The 26,823-nt window shown below is 43.6% G+C and overlaps 1 protein-coding gene across 5 annotated transcripts in view; it reads left to right on the forward strand.

The window, feature by feature from the left end:
* The window catches only part of UVRAG (UV radiation resistance associated), a 276,222-nt gene that overhangs the window by 159,299 nt on the left and 90,100 nt on the right, over positions 1-26,823 (forward strand). For all 5 annotated transcript variants that reach the window (XM_075546293.1, XM_075546292.1, XM_075546294.1 and 2 more), the window contains one exon: positions 6,130-6,295. In XM_075546293.1, the coding sequence (XP_075402408.1) occupies positions 6,130-6,295 (166 nt within the window). The remainder of the gene's footprint in view (positions 1-6,129; positions 6,296-26,823) is intronic.

Here is a 26,823-nt window from a genome sequence, read left to right on the forward strand (position 1 = left end):
AGGCTTCTCCTGACTCAAAATAGCTTTGGGAGCTGGTGCACATTGGTGGCTGCAGCGGTGGGTGAGTGAAAGGTTTGCAGGTGAGGCTTATGATCTAGTAAGAGAAGTGAATGAATCCAAGATCAGAAGATTAGATGCAGACCACTGATGGCTCCTGGGATCACCAGGCAGTATGGCATGCCACGATTCAAGTCTAAAGAACCAGAGGCTGACAAGCCAAATGCAGTGTCCAGACCCAACAAATGTCAAGTAACCTTTCCCACGGCATCTACTTATATAGAAAGTTAGTCACACCACACAGAGACTTCCTTTTATTTGCATCAAAGCTGTAGCCTGAATTAGGGGGTTACTTATAATTGTTTGGCTGCTCATAGCAGATCCCATTATGGAGTTGATTAAATTGTTTTAGCTCACATCATAGAGGATTACTAACCTTCAGCTGCCAAACCACTGAGATTCCTGGACCAGTCAAGATGTCATAAAACCTGTCACATATTGTAATCCCCAAAGCCACTTTCTCCATGTCGAGTCCAACTCATTACGTATTCAATAAATATATAGCAAAACCGATGAAAGCAAGACTCTCTACAGCAGAAACACATCTGAGAATGAGCATGTGAATGTTTTCCACTAAAACGAACAACAGAAAAGTGGTGAGACTGACCCCTGTCAAGACAGAAAACTTATGAAACTGGCAAAGCAAGACAGTCCTGTCGAGTTCCATCTCTCCCAGGTTTCACTGTGATTGGGACGAGCTGCAAGAGACAGACAGTCAGACAATGGGCTAGACCATGTGGCCAGAGCAAGTGAGCAAAGGAAAGAGTCACATCAAAGGAGGTACATGGAGGCCATTGTAAGGAGCTAATATATATTCTCAGTGGACTGAGTACCTCCAAGGCTTCAAAAAAGGGGATGACATGACATTTATTTTTCTCAAATAATCACTGGCTTCTAAATACAAATCGGTTTGAAGGGAGGCATGAGGGAAGGAGGCATATCAGCGAGGGGTGGTCTGGGATGTTTCATGATTCTGTCGTTGCTTGCCTTGGAGGGCTATGTTTCCTAGTTGTCAGAGCTTTTACAACTCTGTGCATCCAGAATTCCCAACAAGATGAATGTACTCTCCTTGCCATTCAACATTAGTGTTACCTTTTAATGCAGTTGCTGAAAATTAAAAATGGGAGATAAATGAAATAAATGTTTAATTTTGCTCAAGGGACATGTGTTAGTTTCCTAGGGCTGCTATAGCAAATTACCACAAATGGAGTGGTTTAAAACAGCCATTTAGTCTCACAGTACTGGTGGCCAGAAGCCCCAAATGAAGACATTAGTAGGACCTTGCTCTCTCAGAGGCGTCTCCAAGGGAGAATTGTGCCTTGCCCCTCCCTCGTTTCTGGAGGTTGCAGGCAGTCCTTGGCTTATACCTGCATCGTTCCAGTCTCTGCCTTCGTCTTCGCATGGCATTCTCCCGGTGTGTCAGCGTCCCTCCTCCTCTTTCTATAAGGACTCCAGTCATATTGGCTTAGGGCCTACCCTGATCACCTCATCTTAACCCCATTCTATCTGCAAAGACCCTATTTCCAAATAAAGTCACACCCAAAGGTACTCAAAGTAGGAGCTCAGTTCATCTTGGGGAATGCAATTTAGCTCATTGCAGGCCCTACTCACGGCTCTGAGGAATCAGAAAACATGAAAACATCGGTAGTGTTAGGGCGCCCTGGGGTATCGTGGTTAGGAGTTTGAAACCACCAGTCACTCCACGGGAGAAAGAAGAGGCTTTCTACACATGGTAAGAGTTGGAGTCACAGAAACCCAAGGCCGTTCCTCCCTGTCCATAGGCTATGAGGCAGAATTGACTGGCTGGCGGTGAGCATGGGTGGCAGTATTAGACTTTAACATCTGATGCTAACATTCTGCAAGGCACCTCCATCTACTCAGTGTATTGCCTGCCCGCTACATGCCATCCACTGACCCTGCCTCTGTGAGATCACAGCCCATTCGACAACATCAGACGCGTAATCAAGTCCAACGAGAAATAGGGAATTCATTGTGTGTGTGTGTGTGTGTGTGTTTGTGTGTGTGTTAGGGACTTAGAAGTTTATCCTCTACCAGGTGCCTGGAAGCTCAAAGAAGTGAGACCATCATTTTATTTGGAGGGAAGCAGACGACACTTTATAGAGCAGAGGATCCCTGAGCTGTGTTAAAAGGTGACCTGTGTGCTGCTGGAAGAAGGCAGCAGGACGTTTGAGGTTGGATGAATAGTAACAGTGACTTCGTGCTCAGCGCTGCCACATGCATGACACCCACCCTCTCTCGGGACTTGTGTGGGAGACTAGTCGAGTTTTCCAGAGTCATAGTAGTCAGCGGCAGAGTGGCAGTCATCCTTTTGAAGCCCATAATATGACTGTCAGGTCCCAGTTTTCCTCCTTCCTGTGGAGAACCTTTACCAGGCCTCTGGCAGCTGTTGGGTTCTGTAAGAGCTGGTCGGCCTATGACCCTCCGGGTATTTCGCTGCCCTTGACTTCACATTGCGTGGGTTGACCCTGTTGAGAAATGTCCCCGTAGTGGCCCAACCTTGACGTGTTTTCCTACATGGGCCAGGGACGGCGAGAGCGTGCCAGGGAGACGTGGCCATAACCAGAGAGAGGTGTCCAGTGAAGGAAGGGCAGTCTTCTGAGTTCCATTGACCGCGACATCTGGCTCTGAACAAGAAAAGCGTGTGCGCGTGCGTTGCTGAGTCCATAACACGAGCGTCTTTCTGTGGTAACGAGATCCAGATGTCCGGCCCGGTCGGTTCCCCTTTCTGCAGGCGTGGTTTCTTGGAAAGGAGAGCCCGCATGTCAAGCAGGGTCTCCCTGATGCTGTGGCCGTGAGTAGAGCTTAACTCTTTGGCCCTATCGGGATCGGTGGGTGCTTGGTCCCTTATCAGATCAGCTGCCTCGGTGATGGAGAAGGCAGGATGGTAAGCAGGATGGTAAGAGCCTTTAGATCACTTTTTGTCTTCAGGTGCATTTGAATATCAGTAGCTTGTCTAGCCTTTTGTTCCTTTCCGATGTTCGAAATGGACATTGCATATCTGTGGCTTTTATCGCCTGAAAAGTGACACAAAAGCTGCAGCTCTGAGGGCTGCAGCTCTGAGGGCTGCCTACCTTCCTTCAAATCATACATTCAAATGTCTAGGTTTATTAAGAGGAAACGGGGTTGGTTTTATCTCTAAGCCTCTTCAAGCATGAGTGGAACTGAGCTCTGTCTCACACACCTGAGTCGCACAGTCTGTTCCTGCTCCTCTCTGCTCCTCCCCATTCCCCCTCCACTTCTTCTCAACGACAAACCGGCCGTGGCCTCTCTCCCCCCGGAGCCGCTTAGGGAGGAGCACAAAGCCCTGCTCTACATTAGGTGTGAGGGACGTCACCAGTGCTTACTGGAAAAGCACACCCCAGAGAGCCAGGTTTGGGCTTTGGCAGGTAAAGGGGCTTTCAGATCTCGGAATGCTGGAAACCTTAAACCTTTTGGCTTTTCAGCTAAAGTGATTGGCAACAGCACGTGACATCTGAGGTTGTAGGGCCAGCCATAGCCATAATTAACCACATGAGCTCACGTTTTCCCACTGGAGGGTCAGTGGTCTTGGGGTGATGAAAGTGACTTCCCCACCAGGAGGTGGTTTTCCTTTCCAGGGTATTGGAATACCCTTGGGTCCTGTAATGCTTCTCTCGTGGTCCTTTTAAAATGCTTTTTAATATAATGCTTCAGTACTGGAAATCCAACACGCCCCTGTGTAGCAGGGAGGCCCTGGCTGAGCCTGTGGCCTAGAGTGGGAAGCAAGCTGAACGTGGTAATAGGTGGGGCAGGACACCCCGTGGTGAGTGCAAATAACCGGAATCAGAGCTGGTTTCCCTGTTCGCCAATTTTCAATTTGGGGCTGTTTCTTTTTGGTGTCTGATTTCTGCGTGTAGGCTTCTCTCAGATGCCTTTTTATTTTAAAATTCATACAAAGTTGTTTTGCTCCTTCTAGGGAAAAGATGTTTAAGACCCTGATTTTCTTTTAAAGTGCAAGGGGACTTCCCAAAGTTTGTGGACAGGTAGAATTTTTTTCCCCATGGACTTTTGGGATCCCCTTTATGTTGATGTGAATATATTATCAAAATATGCAGGTGTCACTTTGTAGTACCACTCCCTCTGTAAATGGGGGAAAAGGTAGATGCTCAAGTGTTTAGCAGTGAATAGAGTTCTAAATGACATCTCATCATTTGCCTTTGACGGCTTGGACGCCTTGGAAGGCTAGCTGTGAGGTGTTGCTGCTTTCCAGAAGTTCTCCCACCCTTTTCTGGCAGGTGATCTTGGGAAGGACAGTTCAGTGTGAAGCACCACATCTAGGGCGTACAAACTAAACTGAACCCCTCTCTTCTTCCCTCGTCCCTTAAAAGGAGGTTCTTAAAGACTAAGGCCTTTTCCTGTTAGGGATCATCTGACTTTGAAAATGGCCTATTCCTTATAAGACGCATGAGGCACAATTTAGTAGTCTTCTAAGGGACTCACAAACCCCTCCGGGACTCCAGGGGCTACGTAGGGACAGTGCTCTCACTGAGGTGGCTTTGACCAAGCCATTTATGACCACTGCAGCGTGCGCCACCCCCAGATGCCCTGTTCCCTTCTCGACATGGATGGGGTCGGAGTCCGCGATGTCTAGGGTCTCTCTTAGCTTCAGTGCTGTGTGCTGATGAGTTTATAAGTTGTCTTAATCTAAGGTACCTCCAGTCTCTGAAGGACTAGTACATGTGTCAACAGAAGTATGATGTTATACTAGTACTTCTGGTTGGAGGGGTGGAGTGGGTAAAGTCCGTGCTCTCTCGGTAATTAGTCGTTGAAGTCACTTACGGACCGACTTGGCAGTCAGTTGAGGTGCATGCTGATTGGGTTTTCATGAGTTTGTTTTGAGATAGTCTCTTACCCAACCAGAAGCAGTGGTTGAGAGTTCTTTCTCCGTCAAGCATGGTCCAGACCACTGAGGGCTTACAGGCTTTGCTCTGACATCTTTGTCCTTATTAGCACAGTGTGGAGAAACTAAGGTATAACATATGTTATATGCTTAGTGCATTCTAGTTGCCTAAGTTAAGGTACTGTATCAAGTTGAGAGACAAAGACACAGTGGTTAAGGGTGGGCAAGGATGGAATCTTTGGGATCAAGCTAACCTATTCACAGAGGGTATTATTTTGGTCAAGTTCACTAAGCTTTTCTTCGTGTGTAAATTGACGGAAATGGCATGCTCCAGGTGCCCCGTTTACTAACCTTTGGTGAGTGATTGACTGTCATATTAGGACAGTTCCTGGCAGAATACGGGTGACTGCTAATTGCTGAGGGAAAAGATGGCTATAGTGACATTGCTATCCTAAGAACTTAGGGCATAGGTACAAATATATGAGAAGAATGTGAAAAATACTACTGCTGATTGAGGGCAAAGGCATGCTTCGAAATGGAAAAATAGTTGAGCCAGGGTCATCTTGATCCTTTGAGCCCTCCTCTGTCGTTATCTGTGGCTTCTTAAAAGCTACATGCTTTGTCTGCCTTGAGGATACATGCATTCTCGCCAAGAGTTGCATGAGTAGGAAATAGTTACCTTCGTCACCATAATAGACTTAGTTTTGCAACACTATCTTTACCAAGGTCAAGAACATACTCCATCAGGATGGAATATTGCTGTTTCACTTCAGTTCCAAATGAAGGATTCTCTCTATTACCTAGGAGTTGTCAATGGAGTAAAATGAGTACTGCTTGTCATTGTGCATTATGCTTAAACCTCCCCAACTCATTTTCACATCAAAAAGTACTATTTGCCCTTTAAAGACAGTAATGGATATATTAGTTTTCTAAGAACTGGTTTTTAGGATATATATTAAATATTCTTTATATTGCATTAATTACTAGGAACTAATTTTTAATTGTAGTAAGTAAATGAAGTAACAAGTATTGTTGATGTGCTTAGATTTGTATACAATTCATGTACTTTAGATAAGTGATTGCTATTTTATTTAGCTTATTGCTTATAACATCTCTTAAAAGTTTCCATTACTTCATAACTGCATGTGTCCATTACATGATGTCTTTCTCCTCCTCTGTCTTCTCACTTACAGCAAAAGATGACGGGAGCATTGCCGTGGCCTTGGGTTATACCGCACACCTGGTCTCCATGGTCTCCTTTCTCCTGCAAGTGCCCCTCAGATACCCTGTAATCCACAAGGGATCGAGGTCAACAATCAAAGATAATATTAATGACAAGCTGACTGAAAAGGAGCGGGAGTAAGTATCTTTTTTTTCATATACTTTTAAAATGTAGCCAAACAAAGCATGGAACATTATACATTTTTTAAAAATTACCTACAGTGTGGTCATTTAATTTAACCCATCTCAAGTTCTTAGTTTCCTCAAAATAGAACGCGGTCATTCATTTAGATTTCACTTGTGCAGCTCCTTCCCTTCTGAAAATTGCCGCTTGTCGTCGTGCAGGCGCCTTTGTGCCAGGCAGACTTGCGATGGGCACACAGCTTCCTTCTGGAAGTCCTGCCCAGCCTTGCACCAGCCTCACAACTGTTGGGAGTTTGAGCCCGTGGGTAATGGGAGCAAAATGGGCTCATTCAAATCCTGCTGTGTTTTCACCTTTGGGAACCAAATATGATATACTCTGCAGATATTCATTAATGTGTGTTGCCTGCCAGGCTACAAGTGAAATGGTTAAAGTAGTTCTCAGAGGGGAAATCAAGAAACTGAGAAGAGGTTCAACAGCAGATAGGACATCACTGAAGAACAAATTTAGCGAACTAGAAGATAATAAGAAATAACCTGACTGAAGCATAAACAATCAAAATGATGGGATATATAGAAAAGTGCGGGGAGCTATTAAAAAGTCTAGCAAACATAAAATTGAATGCATGAGATAAACACAGTATTTTAAAAGTTAATACCTGAGAGGTTTGGTTATTTTTAAACCTGAGTTTTTAAAATTTAAGAAAGACATCAAACTACAAATTCAAGGAATACTAAATGCAAAGCAGAATAAATACAAAGAAAAACATATTGGGCAAATGATAATAAAATAACTGCAAACCTGAAAATACTAAAATCAGCTTGAGAAAAAATAGTGTCTTGCTATTAATAATATGAAAAGCTAATTTCTCCTAATAAACATGGAAGCCAGAAGAGTAACAAAGGATGTCAATTAATTTTGGCAGTATGTCAATTAATTTTGACTACCAAAGAATAATCATATCATGTTTATAGCACAAAAGGTGGGCAGGCAAATGGAATTAAGTGTTCTCAAAATCTGAGACTGCCTGTAAAGTGATAAGAATGTTATTTTATCTGTCTCAAGAGCAGCCTGGCTGTCCTCCTTTCTTTAAAGACAGATTTTGGGCATTCCTCTGGGAGTGGATGCTCGGTTTACTGTTCTGTGCCAGTACCATAGTTCAAAGGAATCCATCATTCTGTTTTCCTTGTTCATTGTTAAACCTTCACTTGCATATGAGGTGATTGACGATAGGATGGCTTGAATCAGGCTCAAAGTGACCTTTTTCTTTGGAGCACTTTAAAGAGGGGCTCCATAGCAAATTTCCCCTGTGCGACATGTCTTTTAATTTCTTGGAGTTGATGGTGGGTGCATGTGAAATTAAATTCTTGATAATTTCACTGGTTTCTCCATTTATCATGATGTTGCGGATTGGTCGTTTGTAAAGATTGGTGTTTTCTTGTATGCTGAAGTAAATTCCATGCCGAGACTGTAGTTGTTTGATCTGTACACTAAATGCATCAAGTTCTCTTCACTTTCAGCAAGCAAAGTGGAGCCATCGGCCTGTCACAGATTGTTCCTGAGTCATCTTCCTCTAATCCTGAGCTGATGATCTTCTTCATATTGCCAGCTTCTTGGATTGTTTTCTCTTTTTATCTTCATAGTCTCTATCATATGCTCATAAATCAAGATGCATGTTGCAATCCTGTAGCCACTGAATAAAGTTTTCTGGACAGCAACAAGCTGATAAAGGAGATAGATGAAAAAATTTCAAGAATCTTTGATTAATCCAAAAGAAGGCCAGAAAAGAAAATGGGCACTAAACAATTAAAGTTTATAGAAAGAACCCCAAAGTTGTCAGATAATTATGTTTCATGTAAATTGTATTAATATTCTACTTAAAAATAAAGATCATCAGACAGATTGAAAATCTCAGTCTGCTTCAAGAGACATCTTAAAATAAAATAATAATAATAAGAGTTGAAACCAAGATGTACTATGTAAATATGAACTAAATTAGAGCTGATACCAATTTTTCCCAAATGCACAACTACCCCATTTATTCATAAAACATGCTCTACCCAGCACTGTATGTGGGAGCATATTGTTTATATGGGTGCATGACTTGTGAAAAAATTACTACCAGAAAAATCTAATCAACAGCAAGCAAAGGAACAGACGACGCATTGCTATTGAGCCCATTTCAACTCATAGCAATCCTCGAGAGGGTTTCCAAGACTATGAACCTTTCCAGGAGCAGACAGCCTCCTCTTTCTGCTGCTGAGCTGCGGGGGTAATTGAACTACCACCCTTGTGGTTCGCAGCCCACAGCATCACCAGGACTCCTCACCACCAATAGTAGGAGATTTTAACATTTCTTTTTACTACCATATATACTTGTGTATAAGCTGAGTTTTCCAGCACATTTTTAATATAGTTTTGTGGTAAGATTAGGTGCCTCGGCTGATATTCGGGTTAGCTTATCCTCGAATATATACGGTAAATGCATATATCAGGGTTAGAACAAAAACACCTCACCAATAAGCTTAACCTATGCCATGTGTAGAGAACCTTGCACCAATGGTTACAGAACACATATTCTTTTCAGATGCACATAAAATATTATCCAAACTGATTCTACATCATAGCTCATTTGATTTCAAAAGATCGAAATAATTCATAATACATTCACCGACCATAGAATTTATTAGAAATTGACTTTCAAATCCCCAACTCTATGGAGGTTCTAAGCAGTATACTGCTATATATAGGTGTGTATATATATATATATATATATATGTCAAAGAAAATAACAAAATGGAAATTTGAAATTATTTTTGAGTGTCAACGACGATACCTCACTGCCCTCGCGTCGATTTGGATGCATAGAGACCCTGTAAGACAGTATAGAACCGTTCCTGTGGGTCTCTGAAACTGGACATCTCTGCGGGACTGGAAAGCCTCATCTTTCAAACTGCTGACCTTGTAGCACAACGCAGAACCCAGTACCCCACCACGCATATAGCAGGTTAAAACTATAACATTGCAAAATTAAAAGGTAAAACTGAATCAGTGATCAGAGGGAAGCATGTATGCCTCTAAGCGGATATATTAGAATTTTCAAAGATTGAAAAATTATTTCAGTATCTGTCTGAAGAAGCTAGAAAAAATCAGCAAGGTAAGCCCTAAGCAAGTCAAAGGAATGACTCATAAAGATAATGGCAAATGTTAACTGAACGACTGTACACTGAGGAAAATACTTAAAACAATAGTTATAGCCCTTGAAATGACTAGAAAATGTCCCCCTTGTAGTGTAGCTACTAGGACCTTATCAGATTAAGGGTGGAGTGGTGCCCCAGCTTTATCATATTGCATGTAAAGATGCTGAACAGACTTCTTTTCCTCCTTGAGTGGTGGTGTCAGACTTGTCAAAGATGGGTTGACAGTAGATGGATGGGCTTATTTCCAGACTGCCTTACTCCATTGGTCTGTGTCTATCCTATGCCAGTCCCACATTGTTTTAATGACCGTGGCTTTGTAGTAAGGTTTGAAATCAGGAAGTGTCGGTTACTCTCCAATCTTGCTTTTTGAAGGTTTGTTTTGACTCTTTGGAATTCTTACAGTTCTCATTCACTGGGAATCTTACAGTGCTAGGTTAGTCTTTACTTCTGGTGCGCTGAGCTGAGAGATCAGCCAGAGGTGAAAGCTTAGGGTCTTTTCAGATCTTTCCTGAGCTTGGGTGTGGCTTTCAAATGTTCTCTGTCTGAACAAGCTCTTCTGAATGCCCAGTTTCCCAAAGAAATTCTCCCCAGCTTCTCTAAACCTCTGACCTTTTTCTCGGGGTTTTAAAAAATTGCTTCTAGCACTTTTTGCTTGGTTTTCCAATATGTCTGTGAAGAAATGGGTCGTGGATCTACCTGCTCCGGACTTTTCTCTCACATCACTACATTTGCTGGGTCCTTTGTATATATAGCTTACAGAGCTTAAGAAAGAGAGATTACCATTTACAGACATACCTTTGAGAATGACCACCTAGCAGTGAAATAGAGAATGATGTGAATGAAATTAAGTGTCTGTCCGGATTTCTAGGAAATGTGGGCATGATGATATGACACACTATGAGTTGGAAAAATGCTGTGGGGAATTGGAACAAGGGTTGCCCATTAAACTATTACCCTTTCTCCCAATCCCTTGCACACTTTAATTGGCGACGGAGTGATTTCACGCGTGGGCAGCCCCATGCCGAAGCGCCAGTGTGAGTAGTGCACTGAGCTGCCGAGGGACGGATTCTCCCACGTAGCTTGGAAGGCTTTTGCCCTTGATGACTTTGGCAGCCCAGAGACCCACAAGAATTGCACTTTTGTGAATTAACCGTACTCGATCTTCCTCCTTTTTGTGGAAATGTGTATTTTATAAACTCTGATACGTACACTTTGACAGTTTAACCTTGCTACACTAAATGCAGCTGACAGTTATTCGTCGGTGCGATGCTGATGGATAGCGTGCCTCCTTTCTTAGCCATCTAGACATTACCGGTGCATTTCACACTGAGGGCATTTTAAATCGAAAGAGCTACAAAATATCTTATGTGGCCATATGCTTCTTTGTAAAAGCACTTCGGATCCTTTTGGAACCAGAGAGATGCAGAAATACATGTCTAATCAAAAGGCAGGCTTATTGGTCCTCGAGGGTTGAGTCCATCCCTCAGTTCACTGAAAGAGCAGATCAGACATGGGTTTCTTTTTTCCAGAGTGTGCCGGTTTTGTTGTAAACTTCTCCAGGGCATTAGATGGCTGGGCCTTCATGGGATATGGAAAATAGGAGATGGATGACTCATTAGACAATTACATTTACTGTAATCACGCTCCGAGCCCTCCCTTGCTGCTCTCTCTGATCCCTGCCTCATCCAGTGACTGGCATGCACAGGGTCAGACTCCAAAGTGCTCTGGCCAGTCCTGCTGAAGAAGAAAGAGCCCTTCTCTTGTCTGCTCTGGTTGGAACACTAGTCTGGACAGACGCCTTGAGTAAACCATTGCTTGCACACCTGCACGCTGTAAAGGGAACTGAAATCTTCGCTGCTTTTCATGTTGAGGCTCCGACCACAAGACATGAAGGAATGCAGCCAGGGGCCAGCTGCAGTGTTATCCTCCTCCTCTTCCTCTTCCTCTCTCTCTCTCTCTCTCTCTCTCTCTCTCTCTCTCTCTCTCTCTCTCTCTCTCTCTCTGTCTCTGTCTCTGTCTCTGTCTCTGTCTCTGTCTCTCTCGGCGGGCTGGAGAGTAGGTTTAAAGTAAGTGAATTTTGCAGTGACGTCTATTAGGGACTGTTAGGAGAGAATGCATTCGCAGTAGGTTAGTGAAGCCATCCTAGAGCTGCGGCCCGGTAGCTCTTGTCAGAGCACAGGCATTTTCCAGCCAGACGAGAGTCTGACGTTTTTCTTTTCCTTTTTTTTTCCCTGAGAAGGAGAAATGGGGCCAGGGGTGTGGGGGGCTGTTACTGGCAGGCACTTTTGAAGTGTCCTGGCTGTCCAGGGCAAGGTTTTTATAAATCTTTAAAAATGGTCAGGTATTTTTCTGTGGTGAGATTATTGGAACCCAGAGAAGTGTTAGGCTGCTTTTCCCATTTTGCTGCTTTTAGTGTACTTAAAGCCATGCTGTGGACGAGCCTGACTTAAACCCCAGGAATTTCTTTTTTTAATCTGATTGATTTTGATTTGTTTTAGAGAGAAAAATTCTGGAGAACAAAAAAATTGTGATACGTCCAAAATCAGATAATGTTGGATCCAGATCATAGCTCTTGCGTGTGCGTCTGATTTTCATGAGCGTGCAAACAGGCTCTTTTAATAGCTCTACCACCTTTCTTTGTGACCAGGACTCAATGTCCTCATGTGTGAAGGGCTAGCTAGGCAAACTCCCAAGCCTGATGACTTGCGTCTCTTTTTCTCCCCTAGCTCCTTGGGAGAAGGATGGGGCTTTCCCTCTCTTGTAACGAGGTAGTCTCGGAAACCCACTGGGGCAATCGATAGAGTCACTGTGAGTGGGAATCAACTCAGTGGCAGTGAGTTTGAGAACAAGTGGGGTACACCTTGGGCTGCTGACCACAAAATCATCAGTTTGAGCGTCCAGCCAGCTCTGTGGGGGGAGGAAACATCCACTGGCAGTTCCACCCTGGCCTGTAGGATCGCTATGAGTTGGAATCAACTTGGTGGCAGTGAGTTTGAGAGCAGGCACGTAGACAAGACTAGGATTTTTTTTAGCTAGCTCGGATGGTGCAATAATTAAGTTGGGCTGCTAGCCACATGGTCAGCAGTCGGGCTTTCTATTCCCATAGAATCCCAGTCTTAGAAGCTCGTAGTTCGCTAGGTTGCTATGAGTCTGCATCGACTGGACGGCAGTGAATTTGTTGTGTTTTTTTGGCATTGAGGGTTACACATTGGGCTGCTGGGCTGCCAGACACAAAGTCAGCAGTTTGAGCCCACCAGCCCACTTGTTGGGGAAAACCAAGACTTTCTGCTTCAGTAGAGAACCCCCCCCACCCCACCCCCGGGGGCAGTTCTGCTTCCTGAAGCACTGCTGTGAGTTGGGATTGGCTGGGTGGCAGTGAGTTTGCGTTGAGCCACTGTCAAGAGGCTGCCTTCTGTGAAAAGAGAATGAACGGATATTTGTTTTCCCTTCCTAATGGTATCTCCTTGAAGCCGTTGTAATACCTTGAACCTCATTTGTGTAAATAGTCCATATTCTGTAGAATTTGGGACTGGCACTTGGGACTTCCTTCGTATAAAGCTCATATTGAAAACATAAATGAAACTTCCAGACCACTTACTTTTTGGACTGCAGTGATTCTGACTCCTTGGCTTTCTGTTGTTACCTGCTTCGGGCTTACTCAAGCACCCGTTGACAGCATCTTATATTAGGAATGATAGATCCCTTCCTAGAAAAAAAGGTTTGGCTTCTGATTTGTTAATCAAGCTGCTTTAATGCAGAATGTTCACAACCGATTGCTGTTTTCACTAAATTAGCATCTGTTTGCTCTCATGGCATCCAGTTAAATCCGAAGAAGTGCTTATAGGCTTAAGTGCCATGACTTTAATTTTCAGCACTCTGCTGTGTATCCTATCAATTAGAACGATTCTGGTGACTCTTCATCTTCCTTTTATTATAGTTTACTGTTCAGATGCTGAGACCTCAAACCTTTAAATTGAAAAATGACGGGGATGCCTTGAGGCAGTGGAAGAGTAGATGCAGTGCTTTCCTGTTCTAATTTGTCCTGGCCCTGCAGCTGAGACATATAATCCAACCAATGTGCTTCAGAGTAACGAGTAATTCCCACAGGAGGACGGTGGGTCAGTGGGTGCTCGGCTGCTGACCGAAGGGTTGGTGGTTCAAACTCTACTCAAGGCTCTGCTGAAGGAAAGCCTCTGTGATCTGGCCTGCAGTGATTTCTACCTGGGGAAGCCTATGGAGCGGTGCTACACTGTCACACACACACACAACAATAGTAGCATTACTGAAATGAAAACGTGTGTATGTGTATTTATATACATATTTTTCCTACTTGACTGATGCAATTTGATCTATACTGAAAAATCTCTGTTTATCTTAAAACTTTCCCAAATGTCTGTAGTCCAACTCCATTCTAATTTTCTTAGTGTACCCCATGAAACATTCTAATTTTCTTAGGATACCGTATAAAATGTTAGATTTATTGACACAAGTGCAAGTCAAAAGTATTGCCACACAATCACGATTGCTGTTGCCCGTTGCTGTTTGGTGCCATCAAATCAGCTCCAGCTCATAGCACCCTGGTACAAGGGGGGGAAGCACTGCCAGGCCTGTGCCAGCTTCACAATCGTTATGTTTTAGCCACTGTGGCAGTCCATCTTACCAAGGGTCTTCTTGGTACCGCCCCTCTACCAAACATGATGTCCTCCAGGGACACCCTCATTTCCAAGGCATGTTCTGGCTCTGCTGTACTCCTGAGGCAGATTTGCTTATTCTTCTGGCAGTCCAGGGTACTCCCAAGATACTTGGCCAGGACCATCACCTCAGTGTCAGTTCTTCTTCAGACGTCCTCGTTCATTGCCCAGCTTTCACGTATATATGAGACAATGAAACAAAAAACCTTGTCTCAATAAGACCAGTGTCTGACTGAGAGAACTGATCTCAGCCATCCACTGATAGCAGAAGCCTGTTTGATCACTTTTTGTTTGTTTGTTTGTTTAATCACATTTAAAAAATCATTTTATTAGGGCGCATACAACTCTTATCACAATCCATGCATACATCAATTGTGTAAAACACATTTGTACATTCATTCCCTCATCATTCTCAAAACATTTGCTCTCCACCTAAGCCCCTGGCATCAGCTCCTCATTTTTTTCCTCCCTCCCCGCTACTCCCTCCTTCATAAACCCTTGATAATTTATAAATTATTACCCACTTTCTGTTGTCCATCCCCAGGGAGGAGGCTATATGTAGATCCTTATAATAGGTTCCCCCTTTCTACCCCACTCTCCCTCTACCCTCCCAGTATCACAACTCTCACCACTGGTCCTGAAGGGATCATCTGTCCTGGATTCCCTGTGTTTCCAGTTCCCATCTGTACCAGTGTACATCCTCTGGTCTAGCCACATTTGTAAGGTAGAATTGGGGTCATGATAGTGGTAAGGCGGGGGGGGAATCATTTAGGAACTAGAGGAAAGTTGTATGTTTCATTATTGCTACATTGCACCCTGACTGGCTCATCTCTCCACGACCCTTCCATAAGGGGATAGCCAATTGCCTACAGACGGGCTTTGGGTCTCCACTCTGCACTCCCCCTCGTTCACAATGATATGATTTTTTGTTCTGATGATGCCTGCCTGGTACCTGATCCCTTCAACACCTCGTGATCACACAGGCTGATGTGCTTCTTCCTAGTAGGCTTTGTTGCTTCTGAGCTAGATAACCGCTTGTTTACCTTCAAGCCTTTAAGACCCCAGACGCTATATCTTTTGATAGCCAGGCACCATCAGCTTTCTTTACCACATTTGCTTATTCCCCCGCTTTGTCTTCAGCAATTGTGTCGGAGGTACATATCATAGAATGCCAGTTTAATAGAACAAAGTGTTCTTGCATTGAGCGAGTACTTGAGTGGATGCTCAATGTCCATCTGCTACCTTCGTACCAAACTTATAAATATATGCACATAGATCTATTTCCCTATCCTCATAAGAATATATTTACATATATACATGCCTTTATTTAGACATCTATAAATGCCTTTTGCCTCCTACCTCTTTCCTCTATTCAGTCTTCATTTGGGTTTTAGTAATTCCTCTTGGTAACGATACCCTTGATCATACTCTACCAGGCCTCCTACACACCCTCCTCACCACTGATTTGGATCACTTGCGGTTCCCTTGTCCCTGGGTTTGTTAACACCACTACCTTTCCTCCACCTTCCCCTCCACCTTCCCCTCTCCCTTGTCCCCCCAGAACTGTCGGTCCCATTGTTTTCTTCAGATTGTTCATCCAACCTATCTCATTTAGACAGACCTGCAGAGATAATAACATGCACAACAACAAGACAGAGAAAAACCAAGCAACAAAATAAAGTAAAACAATAACAATAGACTCGAATGGAAAACACTCCTAAAGGCCAACAAACAGTCCTTGAACAAGCTTTTCTTTCTTGTTGTGTTTTGTTTTGTTGTCATTGGTTTGTTGGTGTTGCTTAATCATATTTTATTTGGAATAGCCTACTGCGTGCTGGAACTGGAATCCTGGTAGCAATATTCTTTGACTCACCCTCACTTTAAGTAAGATTATACAATTTAGCTAAACATTCACTTTGAGAATGCCCACTGAGAAAAGGCAAGCCCAGAAGGTGACGTACCAATTATTGGTGCAGTACTGTGGCAAATATATAGAAGGTCAAAGAAGTGTATTTATCAACATGATTATGTTTTTGAGGTTGGGCTACCCTCTTTTTTCTGGTTTCAGGAAGACTTGCTGATGAAACATGCTATGGCGTGGCCACCTGTTTGTTACGCAGGGTCTTTGTTATATTTTAGCTGAAAATGTTAATTTTTTAAACCTCAACTATCTGTTCACCTGACATTTGCTTTTTCTCTATAAAAAGAGAACAGTGCAAGATGTCTTTTCTTCTCTTTTGCTTCAATTTAAACTTGGTGGAATTTCTTTCTTCTTTCTAAATACAGTCAGTCCCCAGGTTATTAACACCTGACTCATGGACAACTCTTGGTTGCCTTAAATGTTAGGTCAATTTGCCTTGACTTTGAACTTATTGAACCAACCACTCCTTGCATAGAATTCTTCACCACAATACCCTTCCCATGCAGGTGCATGTGCAGCTTTTAAATCACTGAAAGGACGTCCAGCCTTAATTTGCACTAAAGCAAGCCGAAGTAAGTGGCATATGCACCTGGTCAGTGTTTCCTACAAATTTGTAAAGACACAGGACCAGATCCCAGTCCTAGCCCAGGAGATGCCTATGTTTGATTCACTGGGGTCATCTGTTTTCGCCTCTTATTGCTGAGTGTGTGACCATGGAAATGTTGCTCTCTCCGAATCTGGATTCTCCTGGAATCATGGCAGTACCATAAGATCATTGTAAGCACCGTGCTTGGCAGCTGGAAGAGCTTTACCAAAGTGTAGCATAGTGGTGTGTGTTGGGCTGATAACTATAAGATCAGCAATTCAAAACCACCAGCCACTCAGGGATAAAGACAGGGCTTTCTGCTCCCATAAGACAAATCACAGTCTCAGAAACCAACAGAGCATTTCGGTCCTGTCCTATAGGGCCATCGTGAGTGGGCAGCAAGGGGTGGCAGTAGTTTTTTGGTTTTGTTTTTTGCAGACATTGGGCTTTGTGGCAAGAATTCCAGGCAGTGTGTAATCGTTTCACCAATTCTTGGTGCGAGAAGGAAGGATGGGCCTAAGAAAATTCGTGGAAATGTTCAGATCTGACCCCATGGCACAGTGCTGCTATTTGTTTGTGCAAGTACATCATCTTGTAGGCACTGGCGTGAGCGCAGAGGACTAGTCAAGAGAGTGCACTTCAACTAAACCGAAGAGTCTACTGCCCGTTATTCGCTGATGATTTAAACATGTATTCGTATCTGGAAAGCTATCAGTAAATGAACACTGAAGCTTTATTCGTGAGAGAAACGCAGGGTACGTTCAAACTCAGATGTTCCCAGCCTGGCCTACTGCTTGCTTTTTCCGTCCTATCCCCAGTCCCACCATGTTCACGTCCTATACTTCAGTGGAAATGGACATTGGCTGTCTTCCAAACACAGCACGTTGTTTCCACCTGTGGACTCATTGTCCACGTTATGCTGTCATCTGGAGAGCCTTCCACACTCACCTGCAGAGTCAAATTGTAGTAGGTCATAAGCCCTTCCTTTCTTACCTATAACTTTCCTCATACACTTTCCTGATTACTGATCACTTACAGCATTCTCATTGCGTTTGCCTCCCTACTAGCAACCCCCGTACACAGCACCGAGGAAGGAAGAGCTCACATACGTACCCCCACTGCTTTTAAACAACAGCCCGTGAGAAAGGTGGTGCATGGCATTCGCCCTACTTCTTGTCTGAGATACTTTCAGTATAGAACCTGCATTTTTGTCATCTTGAAACTTTCTCCCATGCCGTGCAGAGAGCCCTGTGCCATAGAGACACCCAATAAACTGAGAGAACAGAGCAAAAGAGCTGTTCCACTTTTTGCAAATGCTGTTAGGTAATCTGACGCTCTGAAAGCTGTCGTTTTGACTGTCCATGCTCTGGCCCAGCCAGTTCACTCCGCAAGGTCCCAAGAGACTGCGGCTAGCTGTTACCTTCTGCGTGTGCTGCAGGCCAAGCACAGGCAACCGTGTTGATGGGACTGTGTTGGGGGAGAGAGCAAAGAGCCTGTCTTAAAACGAGGAATTCCCGTGGAAATTCAGGCAGGCGAGATTAAGAAAATAAAAAATGCAGAAGGTGATGGCTGGGTGAGACAGGAAATGAACACCTTGTGAAGATTAGGCGCTCCACTGAGAGAAAGGAAATGTGGAAAATGAGGTAAAAGTAATTCTGCAACTATTTCACTGCTGACACTTGGAAGTACAGTGCTGTGTGTGTGTGTGTGTGCGTGTGTGTGTGCGCGTGTTGTTTTTAATGAGGTGTGCTTTTATAGCGCTGATGTTATTATCTGGATGAGGAAGTCTTCTCTGGAATTATTGTCATCTCCGCTTTCTGCAACCAACAAAATTAAAATACAGTAATGCGATGGGACAATGGGCTAGGAAAGAAAACCAGATGACTCTGACATGTGACCCCAGTCTGAACTTTCTGCATTTCTGGTTTTCAGCGTACTCCAATCAGTGTAGAGGCCCACTGTACTGGGGGGAAGGTGTGCCACGGGTTAAAGACTGCTAGACTGTTCCAGCATGTGGATCCGTGATTCCGGCAGGAGGAGGCCCCAGAGCAGTAGTGAGAATGCCAGGGAGTCCATGGGCTGGCCTTGTGTGGTATCTTTAATATTGCAAAGTAAGCATTATCAATACATGTATCTATTAATATTTAACATGTGACTACATAGAAACACTGGCTTGTGACAAAACTCAGTTGTTTATTTTACTAAGTAAGATTGTTTTGTCGGTATTGCACTGACTCCAGCACCGTCTTCCCCGTCATCCTCTTCAGCAATTTTGGGGGGGAGGCAGGGAAAGCCTGAGAAAAGAAGAGGGTGCGCATATCGTGCCAGAGAGTTTGGGCTAGAGCTTAGGCTGTGGGATCTTTGGGTATTTATGAAGACATGGACACTGGCTACATGAGTTGGAATCGACTCAGTGACAGTGAGTTTGGGATTTTGGGTTGTATTTCATCTTATATAACTATGAATGGACAAGAATCCTATTTTTAAAGTAGGTATAAAATTATTTTCACCCCCTGAAAGCATCTTACGATAGTTATTTTCTAGACAGTTTTCTAAGGGTAGCATCGATGTCTTAGGTAACAGAATGCCATTGTAAAATAAATTCGTTATTATTTTAACAGAAAGTTCTGTTCATTGCCATAGTTTTATGCCTGGCCACTCTAACTTATAGTTAATTATAAGTGAAAGTAATGTCTGAATCAGATTAAATTACAAAAGTAGCTTTAATAGTGTCTCTTGTTTAGTTTCTTAAAATGAAAAACTGATGTAATGGTTGATTCATTAGTTACAAACCAAAAGCCAAACCTATTGCCATTTGGTCAGTTTCAGCTCACAGTGGTCGTCCTAAAGGATAGATTCAGGATTCAGGGCTCCCCATGCCGAGGCAAGATCCAACAGAAAGCAAAACATAAAAGCCTGAACTCATTGTGAAATTTCAGCTCTTGGTGATCCATGTGTTACAGGGTAGAACTGCTTCAAAGGGTTTTCTTGGCTGTAATCTTTATGGGAAAGGAGGAGCAGTGGCGCCCTGTGTTCGGTTGCTAACCAAGCAGTTCCAGCTCTCAAGCCGCTCCTCGGGGGAAGGTTGTGGCCCTGGGCTTCTGTGAAGATGGATGTTGTTGCTTGGTGCGGTCCAGTTAGTTCCAAGTCAGCCAGCCTCTGCGCAACCAAACGAAACACTGTCCGGTCCTGCACCAATTCACAGGTGTTCCTGTGTGTGAGCGCACTGTGGCTGCAGCCCTGTGTCAGTCCATCTCGCCAAGGGCCTTCCTCTTCTTCACGGCCCCTCCACTTTACCAAGCATGATGTCCTTCTCCAGGGCCTGGTCTCTCCTGAAGAGGAACTGCATGCCAGCTGTCAAGATTACTGCCTTGGATACCCGGTGGAGAACTTCTACTTTGTCCCATAGCAGGATTAGGGAACCCTTTTTTCTGCCAAGGTGCCATTGGGCTATTTATAACATCATTGACCAAACTGGTCAAACATTTCATTAACTCATTCCTAATGTGATGGCGAGGAGAACTCGTGCTACAGTGGTTATACGTTGGGCTGTGATCTGCATGGTCAGCTGTTCAAAACCACCAGCAGTTCTTCGGGAGAAAGACTGGGCTTTCTACTCCTGTAGACAATTGTAGTCTCAGAAACCCACAGGGGTTGATATGAGTCAGCATTGACTCGATGGCAGTGCGTTTGGTTTGTTTGTTTGTTTTTTACCGAGATGGCGAGGAAGACTGGTGTCTGAGTGGTTACGAGTTGGGCTGCTGACTGTAAGGTCAACAGTTCAAAACCACCTGCTGCCCCTCAGGAGAAAGAAGAGGGTTTCTACTCCCATAAAGTTACAATCTTGGAAACTCACAGGGGCAGTTCTGCCCCGTCCTATAGGGTCACATTAAGACAGCAGTCACTCTGGCAATGAGTTTGGTATTTTTGATTCATGTATGTGATGACTGCAACTACATTTTTCATGGGATCGGATCATCAGTTCTAAGGACATGCAAAACACAAAACTAAGCCAAATGCCTCCAAATTTATTCCAACTTGTGGCAATCCTTGTGTTTCAAAGTTTAGAGTTTCAGTGGCTCTTTAATCTTTTGGGAGTTAATCTTCATACCTTTCTTCTAAGATATCTGAGTGGACGTAAGCCACCATCCTCTCAGTTAGAGCTGAGTGCTTATCCCTGGGAGCCCTGAATTTCCAGCTCCTTGCCTCGCTGGGGAAAGGAATTCCCTTGACGTTGCTCACCTCTTCACATTTAGGCATTGCTAAAAGCAGGCCACAGTAAGCTGATTTTTACACATAATTCTTTTGTCTGTGTAAAAATTAAAATCACTTTCAAAGATGGTTAACTTTTTAAAAAACATTTTATTAGGGACTCATCAACTCTTATCACAATCCATACATACATCAATTGTATAAAGCACATCTGTGCATTCATTGCCCTCATCATTTTCAAAGCATTTTCTCTCCACTTAAGCCCTTTGCATCAAGTCCTTTTTTCCCCTCCCTCCCCGCTCCCCCTCCCCCATGAGCCCTTGATAATGTATAAATTATTCTTTTGTCATATCTTGCCCTGCCCAGCATCTCCCTTCCCCCCCTTTTCTGTTGTCCGACCCCCAGGGAGGAGGTCACATGTAGATCCTTGTAATCAGTTCCCCCTTTCCAACCCACTCACCCTCTACCCTCCAAGTATCACCCCTCACACCCCTGGTGCTGAAGGGATCATCCACCCTGGATTTCCTGTGCCTCCAGCGCCTATCTGCACCAGTGTACATCCTCGGTGCTACATCGCACCCTGACTGACTCATCTCCTCCCCTAGACCCCTCTGCAAGGGGATCTCTAGCAGCCGACAAATGGGCTTTGGGTCTCCACTCTGCACTTCCCCCTTCATTCACTACGGTAGGATTTTTTTTTTCTGATGATGATGCCTTATACCTGATCCCTTCGACCCCTCGTGATCACATAGGCTGGTGTGCTTCTTCCATGTGGGCTTTGTTGCTTCTGAGCTAGATGGCTACTTGTTTACCTTCAAGCCTTTAAGACCCCAGACACTATCTCTTTCGATAGCCGGGCACCATCAGCTTTTTTTTGCCACATTTGCTTATGCACCCGTTTGTCCTCGGCGATCATATCATGGAGGTGTGCACCCAATGATATGATTTTTTGTTCTTTGATGCCTGATAACTGATCCCTTCGGAACCACGTGATCACACAGGCTGGTGTGTTCTTCCATGTGGGCTTTGTTGCTTCTGAGCTAGATGGCCACTTGTTTATATTCAAGCCTTTAAGACTCCAGACGCTATCTCTTTTTATAGCCGGGCACCAAAGATGGTTAACTTTAACCAAAAAACCTAACCCAGTACTTTTAAGTAGTTAATATCAAGTGCATTTAGCAGCATGTAGTAATTTGTATCACAGAGGCGATACATTAAATATCAGATTGATTTAGCTTAAATGTACAGTTGGTTCCACATATAACTCTAACTGAAGAAATTGTATTTAGCTTTTAAATAATGAAATGGCGTATTCTAAATTAGGAAAGGAGAAAACACTCGTGACCTTCCCATTGACTTTTCTGTAAGACTTTGTCATGAGACTGCCTGTGGGCCAGTTTACTTCACCTCTCTCGCCTCCGTGCACTTGCCTGATCATGGACTCCACAAAATGTGAAGAATAAACGAGAAACCCTGTAAGTAAAAATCACTCAATAGATGTTTGAGCACTGATTAAATGAACATAGTAGTCACAACATAAAATGTCTCTTGAGTTTATGGATCCTATTTTATCCCATAGAAATTAATCAGAGGATTTTGGAATTCTAAGAAATCCTTAGTCAGCTTAAAGAAAGATTTAAGTCACCAAAAACCAATGACCAAGAGAAATACTCTATAAATTTGACTTCATTAGAACAAATGCTTACATATTAAACAAAAGAAAACAGAAAATGAAAGACAAATCACCAATCCAGAGAAAACCATTGTTGCACTATAGATTTTCCAGAATACACAAAAAAACCTTACATGTCTGTAAGAAAAAGAGGAATCAACCCAATGGAAATCCGGATTAACAGATAAAGAAGCCATTAAGAAAAATTCACTTTCTAAAAGGAAATAAAGAAAAGAGCTGGGAGGCAAAGGGCATATATAGAGGACTAAACGGCATGTACATATGTAAATATATTTGTATATGAGGGTGGGGAATATATATCTATGTGCATATACTTACAGGTTTAGTATTAAGGTAGCAGATGGACATTGGGCCTCCACTCAAGTACTCCCTCAATGCAAGAACACTTTGTTCTATTAAACTGGCATTCCATATGCTCACCTTCCCAACATGATCACTGAAGACACAGCGGGTGCATAAGCAAATGTGAAGAAAGCTGATGGTGCCCAGCCATCAAAAGATACTGTGTCTAGGATCTTAAACACTTGAAAGTAAACAAGCGACCATCTAGCTGAGCAGCAACAAAGCCCACAAGGAAAAAGCACACCAGCCTGTATGATCACCAGGTGCCAAAGGGATCCATTATCAGACATCAAAGGGAAAAAAATCAGATCATTGTGTGCTCACCTTCCCAAAACGATTTCTGAAGAGAAATGGGTGAATAAGCAAATGTGGTGAAGAAAGCTGATGGTGCCCGGCTATCAAAAGTTATAGTATCTGGGGTCTTAAAGGCTTGAAGGTAAACAAGTGGCCATCTAGCTCAGAAGCACACCAGCCTGTGTGGTCACGAGATGCCAAAGGGCTCATTTATCAGGCATCAAAGAACAAAAAATCAAATTGTGAATGAGGGGGAGTGCAGATTGGGGACCCAAGACCCATCTGTAGGCAACTGGACATCCCTTACAGAAGGGTTGCAGGGAGGAGAAGAGCCAGTCAGGGTGCAGTGTAGCAACAATGAAACATACAACTTTCCTTTAATTCTTAAATGCTTCCTCTCCCCAACTATTATGATCCCAATTCTACCTTACAAATCGGGCTAGACCAGAGGATGTACACTTGTACAGATAGGAACTGGAAACACAGGGAATCCAGGACAGATGATTCCCTTCAGGACCAGTGGTGAGAGTGTCAATACTGGGAGGGTGGAGAGAAGGTGGGGTAGTAAGGGGGAACTGATCACAAGGATCTACGTATCACCCCCTCCCTGGGAGACAGACAACAGAAAAGTGGATGAAAGGAGACATCAGACAGTGTAAGACATGACAAAATAATAATTTATAAATTATCAAGGGTTCATGTTGTGGGGGTGGAATGAGGAGCTGATACCAAGGCCTCAAGTAGAAAGCAGATGTTTTGAGAACGATGATGGCAACAAATGTACAAATGTGCTTGACACAATGGATGTATGTATGGATTGCGGTAAGAGTTGTATGAGCCCCCAATAAAATTATTTTTTAAAAAGAAAAAATCACTTTCATCGAAGTGCCTGATAATATGAGATACCCCACCCTCCACCGTAATTATGAAAATGTGAATAACACCAGCATGAGATATGATTTTCTGTCCACTAGATTGGCAAAAATCTGTTTACAAGCAAGTTGACTGGGCATGTCGAGGGAAAGACATTCACATCCTCCTGTGAGAATTTCAGTTGTCCATCTGAAGCAGAGACCAGTTGAACAAGACAGTGGTGTCTGCACAAACCCTGCTAGGCATAACCTCACTCCCGGGGAGCCCCAGCTCCGGGAGCTTCATATATGCTCCTCTCTGCATGTACCTTACAGTAGGTAGTGTGGGGATAACCATCCGAACTTGAGCTCCGTGTTTCTGTATCGGAGTGATCTGCGGTTGCAGAGCTCATACTCCCTGTTTGTGAAGTGCGCTGTCCTTTTGTGGCAGCCCTCTCAGAGCCTCTGTCACTGTGCCTCAGTTCCCTCTTGATGGCTGCTCTCCTCCAGAGCCAGATAACATGTTCCAGCGTGCACAGCTGCTCCTTCCTTGCCCGGTGTCAGCACGGTGGGAGTGAGCGGTCACCAGGCCTCCTACTTGTGTCTCCTTGTACTCCAGTGGTTGCTTCTTGACTGCTTTTCCGCTGAGAGTAGCAGTTCTCCACATTTCCTTTTCAGCCAAGATGGGTGTCAGGAATGCCCAGAATTTTGACTGCTACTTGCTCGTATCATTAGGAACCTTTTTTAAAGGACTTGGTAAAGAATTCCTCCGAGGCTGCTACCAATATATATGACGGCTCCTGGCTCTGATGGGCACGCAGGGCAGGAGCTGGCACAAGTGTCCACCGTAGCCGCTCAGAGGGATTTATTGCTCTACGTTAATGAGACACACCGGGAAGCAACTGGAGCGTTTGATTATTTTAATTTGTTAAGTATTAGGCTGGTAAGCAAATGAGAAATGGCAGGTCTCTTGGAGTCTGACTGACATCCATCCTTAAACTTTGTAAAATGTGTAGATGATGAATGAATTTATTGAGACAACTTCTGTTGCAAGATATTCCATGCAGAGAATAATTTGTTTTTGAATGTGTAGTAGCACAATTTTGTCATTTCCGGCTCCCAGAAAGCTTGTTGCTAGAGAAAAACTTTCTAGAAGTCCCCTCCCAATGTTGAATTTTCTACATGGGGTTCTGTGGAGGCTGTGGAAGAATTTATTTTATTACTCTACTCTCCGGTTTCCGTATTATTTGTGGTTTCTGCATAAATCACACAATTGGAAGTTCATAAGTAGGTTAAAAAGGAATTTGGTAAATTGCATGTTCTTTTCCCTCAGAGGTTTCTAGGGGAGTTCCTTTCAAAGAGAGGAGGGGTTGACCACATTTCAGTGAGAGAAATTTCCCTTCCCAGTTTATGTAATTTTATCAGAACCCACCTCATCTTCTTATGTAACTTGGAATAGACAGTGAACATAATTTTGTGTTATTAAATGCTAATTCAAATGGTCGCTCATGGTCTTAGCATTGCAAATTCACAATAGGCCTCCTTGCCTATTAACTTATGATTCTAGTGTTCAGTTAGCCTACCGGGATCTTCCTCTCCAAAAGGGATGATCAGTTTAAAATCAATCCGGTCAATACTGTGTACTGACTGAGTAGACTTTGTGGTAGCTGTTTGGAAAAAACAGATATGCGCATAATTGATGAGTCATATTTCTAACTTGAATTTATTATCTAATTCAGTAACACTTCTTTCTTCACGTTGCATACTCTCATAAACACATTAGGCAGAATTACCGCTCTTATTGGATGGGAGTCCCTGGGTGGTGCCAGTCTGCCCCCTGGCTCATCAGGAGGAAGCCCTGGCAATCTTCTCTCGGAAGCACATTTGCACGCTGCCCCGGGGATTGCCATGAGTCAGAATAGACTCCGCAGCGTCTGGGTTTCTTGTTTGAAGCCTATGGTAGACCACGTTTAGTCCCTCATGGGATCCCCTAGACTTCTATCAAAGCATCTATAATATTTTATTACATTTATTTTTTGTAGCATAGTGGTTATGTGTTGGGCTAAGAAACCACCAGCCCCTTCTCGGGAGAAAGATGAGACTTTCTCCTCCCATGAAGAGGTACAGTCTTGGAAACTCACAGGGCCCTCCCACCCTGGCTGCCGGGAGGCTGTGCGTCAGCATTGGCTCGATGGCAGTGAGGTTTTTGGTTTGGTTCTTCACACAGTGTCAGCCCCGTCAGAACTGGGGCCAGCTTTCCCCCAGTTGTCTTTGTGTCTCTGTGAAGGGAATTACCAATAAAGAATTAACCTTTGAGTGTTATTTATGGTTATTTTGTATGGAGGCCATGGGACTTGAATGACCTTTAGCAGCTGGCTAATTTTTGGTCACACGGAAGGGTAACTTGCACAGAAGCAAAAACGATTCGAAGCATGTTTTGGGGACAGAAGGGAAACTCTGATATTAAGCAGAGAAAGATAAGGTGGTTTAATATGTGGTTTGAGACCAGTCTCAAAAGTCAATTTGTCATTAAGAATTAAGATCCCAGATCGATAAGAATTCCTATAGCTTAGCCTAAATGAATAAAGAGAGAGAAACAAGCTAATCCAAAAATAGGTAAAGTGCTTGAATAAACATTACACCAGAGACAAACGGTTAGCAAGCACATGGTGAAAATGTACTCCTCTGCGTCCTTAGAGATGCACACCGCAAGAGAACTAAGGGGCCCTGGGGG

The sequence above is a fragment of the Tenrec ecaudatus genome, chromosome 4 (assembly GCF_050624435.1).
Source record: "Tenrec ecaudatus isolate mTenEca1 chromosome 4, mTenEca1.hap1, whole genome shotgun sequence".
Taxonomy (NCBI): Eukaryota; Metazoa; Chordata; class Mammalia; order Afrosoricida; family Tenrecidae; genus Tenrec; species Tenrec ecaudatus.